We start from the raw sequence: 4,140 nt of genomic DNA, 5'->3' as shown, positions 1-4,140 counted from the left end.
GAGGGTTGAGATCTCATAAACATGTTTAACTCCGCCGCATTTTTGCGCCTGTCCCAAGTCAGGAACCTCTGGCCTTTGTTAGTCTTGTATTATTTTTAATTTTAGTTTCTTGTGTGTACACTTTGGAGTTTAGAATGGCGTTCATTATCACTGAACGAGTATATGTATTTGTTTAGGGGCCAGCTAAAGGACGACTCCGGGTGCGGGAATTTCTCGCTGCATTGAAGACCTGTTGGTAAACTTCTGCTGTTGTCTGCTCTGTGGTCATGGTGTTGTCTCTTTGACACATTCCCTATTTCCATTCTCAATTTTAGGTAACAGTACATACGCACTGTAATTCATTTTACGCTGTAACATGGTACATTTATTTTTACCATTCAGTTTTATTGGTAAACAGAATAAATGAATTTATGACGAATAATTCCTTTGTTTGAGTTTTATATTTTTTTATAAGGATTGGAACAGCGGAAATAAATACTTTAAAATCCTTTAGGATTCGGAAATCCACATAATTAATCTTCATTTACAGCGTAGAGTTGTAGACAAACACCAACTGAGTGGCTACTTGCATTTCAAATCCCCTCTAATGAACGACTGATTGACTCAATGTCCAGTTTACTGCAAATTTAGGAATATTAAACACTCTAGAGATCATTAAAACTACATATAGGAGGCTCTTGTTATGCAATGAGAGGGACGATAAATCAAGTTTCCGGGACGTTGATCATAAATTTTATTATTCCATGAAATCAAATTAAATGTGATTGCCACAGATTGAAACTGTCAGTGTGTCAAAGAAAATAATTCTTTCCGCTTCGTCCTTAAAATAAATGCAATTTATGACCTAGGAAAAAAATGCTAATTTGGAAGAAGCTTGCATTAAAACAAGTTGCTTCGTAGGATTTCCATTGATAGATTAAGTAAATGTTAAAGACAAACTTGTTTTACAAATCAATATTTTAAGTATTAGAGATTCTATTGGATGATGTTTGTCTCTGTCTTTTAACAGAGAGAAGCTTAATATCTAAAAACATCTTTTGAACTTTAGGTAATATGCAGTGAAGGATGTCATGTAATTATTTGTCGTTTAATTGTAAATGGAATATTTATTTGCTATTCATCATGGTTGAAATGGGAAGTTAAATACATTTACAATGCCGTTAATAGACAGAATTATCAGGATTTTTCAAGGAGAAAGAATGATTTTATTTCATACCATAAATGCAACTATTTGATTTTTTACAACCTGGTAAAAGTATAAAATTTGATGTTATTACGTTTAATGGGAAAGCAAAAAACATGTTGAATACACGAACAAGAAATTCAACAAATGTCGAATCCTCATAATAATGAATTATACTGTTATATTAGACAATGCGAATGAAAGTTCACAAATATTGCAGGATGGATTTCCTGAGAGTACTTTGGCAAATGTAATCATTTTTATGGAGGCAAGTACTAGTGTTCTACTCATGGCCGGAAATGGTTTTACAATCGCTTTAATACAAAAAAGAAAACTTTTAGGTCGTTCAACGAATGTGTTTATATTTTCCATCGCAATTGCTGATTTTCTAAATGGAGCAGTTTCAATACCATCTCATATTCTGTCTTTAACTTATAAAGGAGAATTGTCTATATACATGTGTAAATGTTACACTTTTGTGTCTTACATGTCAAAAACGGTTGTGCCATATACAGTTGTGTTTATGTCTGCAGAGAAAGCCATGCGAATATTGTGTCCGACAAAGGAAATAGTAACTGTAGCCAGATGTATGTTTTGTACCAGTCTATTATGGTTTTTTGCTGCTTCGTTTAACATTTGGTGTGTAGTGCTATTTACTATACAAGAGGATAAAAGAAAAACCGACATTGGTAGTTTTGAAACAACTTCATTGAGTAGATGCGTATTGGATCAGAGATTCGATTATTTACACGTTCCATTTCTTTCTATTGATTTGATTGTGTTGTGCATCTTTCCATTACTTACAACGATAATTATATTTCTCGTTCTGGCACGGAACTATTTCACAGTATTGAAGGAAAGACTTATAACTTACTTTTTCGTTATTAAGCTTCTTATCGCCTTATTCAGTGTGATATTTGTATGCCACGTTCCATTAGAAGTAATTATTGTCCTTGATAAAACTTTCTCAGACGCCTCTCCACTATGGCCAGTGATTGTAAACTATGCTATCATGATTTCATTCACTCGAGGTATATGGAACTTATTAATCTACGGATATTTTAAACACTATGTTTGTAGAAAGCGACACTTAACAAGCATAAGAGCAAACCACAACATTAATCAAAATGTCTTTCGTGTGAACTCATTACGACAGCGAATTCCAAGACGTAGAGAGATAATTTGAAGCTTGATATTCCATTCCATTCTAGTAAGCTTGTTGATGTTTGACTGTATTATATTTAAGAATTGAATGTTTCTTTTTGTAACTTTATTGGGGCGTAAAAGCGTTGACCGAAGTACATTTTGTATGATGCGCGGAAGCGCTTCATTCTAAAAATGTGCGCACGGTCAACGCTTTTACAACCCTATGAAGTTACAAAAAGAAGCATCCAATACTTATAATTACATTTTTTAGCTAGGATCATGAAAACACGAATTTTCTCAATTTTTTTAAATAATTTTCATATGCACTTTATTGTGGGACCACGTGTTATCATGAATGATAAGTTTTATTGTGTAATGCAATTGTTTAAGGAATAACACGTGATGCGCAGTTTGCCAATCAGAATAACGTCTTATAATGAAACATACATCTAATGTAATTATTAAATTATATTTTCACCTGCTCTATGTATAACTTGTATTTACTTTTTTTCCTGGATACACTTTTTTCGATAAGAATCTTTTAGTTTATTTTTTTTCATTATTAATCAAAGAGGCAATTTCGTCAACTGTTTGTCATATGATCAATTATATATTATTTTTTATAGAACAACTTGAAACACATTTGATTAAACCGAAATGTTTTTCCTCCGCTTTTGCTGGTATTCATTTGAACATTTAAAATTCAATTAACGACAAAAAAAAATCCTAAAAGAATTTCATAAAAATCAATATGTGTTTTTTGTTTTTACTTTTTAGTTATGTTTCATCTCAAATTATCTGATGCATTTTAAACTCAAGGTAAAGCTAGCATCTGATTGATATAAATAAAACGGCCTTCGTATACAATATACCGTTTAATACAGAGAGGGTTTGCTTGAGGTTGATACCGCTACAGATTAGTACAATAAAGAACAACCGATTTTTACAGACGAAAAACGATAAAACTAGAAAAACTCAAACAAAATCACATTGTTTGTAAATGGTTTATAAAGACTGTCCACTAGTTAGATATTTATCAACAAAGTACAGCTTGATAAGCTCGCAGGGAATACAAGTATTATAGTTACACAAACTGTATATTAGAAGCTTGAATCAACCTTCGTTTATTTTTACGATAATTTTCCTTTTCCTTAATATTTAGTTATAACATTTTCGGTGTATCAATACAAACTCACCAACCCAAATACTTAGCTGTTAAAATGTTTTTCAACATGCAAACAACCCAGTAAAAGAATACTGAGACGCAGTATGATTGCAAGTAAGAAAACTGTCCATCAGAGTTTAAAAGACGATCATTTAAACAACTGAAATAGTATCATAATGGAATGAAAGTTACAAATTATACATGTTTGATTAAGTTTTTTGTTATAAAAATGTTTTGAAAAAAATCACTTTGAATTAAAGAATATGTTTGATTTTACTTCTTTACGCTGCTCTTAATTGACCGATTACCAGGATGTCGTAGGTAACCTGTCGAAAAATATTATAAACTGGAATCAAAAGTCGGTAACATGAAAATAGTCTATTAGTACAGTTAATGTCTTTGTTTAAATTATACTAACCCTTTTTTTATTTTTTTATTTTGAAAGTTTTAAATTACTTTTTAAATTAAATGTTCTTAGAATTTATAAATACTTTATTAATTATAGATCATGGACACGATTTTCATATATAATCACAATGTCTTCTGCTTAGAATCAAATTGATTTGCCCGAAACCTGTTCACAAAATTGCTGTATTTGGAATTAATCACTTCGATTATTTACTTGCTTCATTTTTCATCTTGAATG

General features: G+C 31.2%; 1 protein-coding gene across 1 annotated transcript; it reads left to right on the top strand.

Moving 5' to 3' along the window:
- Positions 1-1,176: 1,176 nt before the first annotated feature.
- Positions 1,177-3,446, top strand: LOC143043165 (uncharacterized). The gene has a single exon (XM_076215594.1). The coding sequence runs from the start codon at positions 1,350-1,352 to the stop codon at positions 2,367-2,369; it is 1,020 nt and encodes a 339-aa protein (XP_076071709.1). The 5' UTR covers positions 1,177-1,349; the 3' UTR covers positions 2,370-3,446.
- The last annotated feature ends 694 nt before the right edge of the window (positions 3,447-4,140 follow it).

Source organism: Mytilus galloprovincialis, chromosome 8 (assembly GCF_965363235.1).
Source record: "Mytilus galloprovincialis chromosome 8, xbMytGall1.hap1.1, whole genome shotgun sequence".
Lineage (NCBI taxonomy): Eukaryota > Metazoa > Mollusca > Bivalvia > Mytilida > Mytilidae > Mytilus > Mytilus galloprovincialis.
This window is presented reverse-complemented; position numbering and strand designations above follow the sequence as displayed.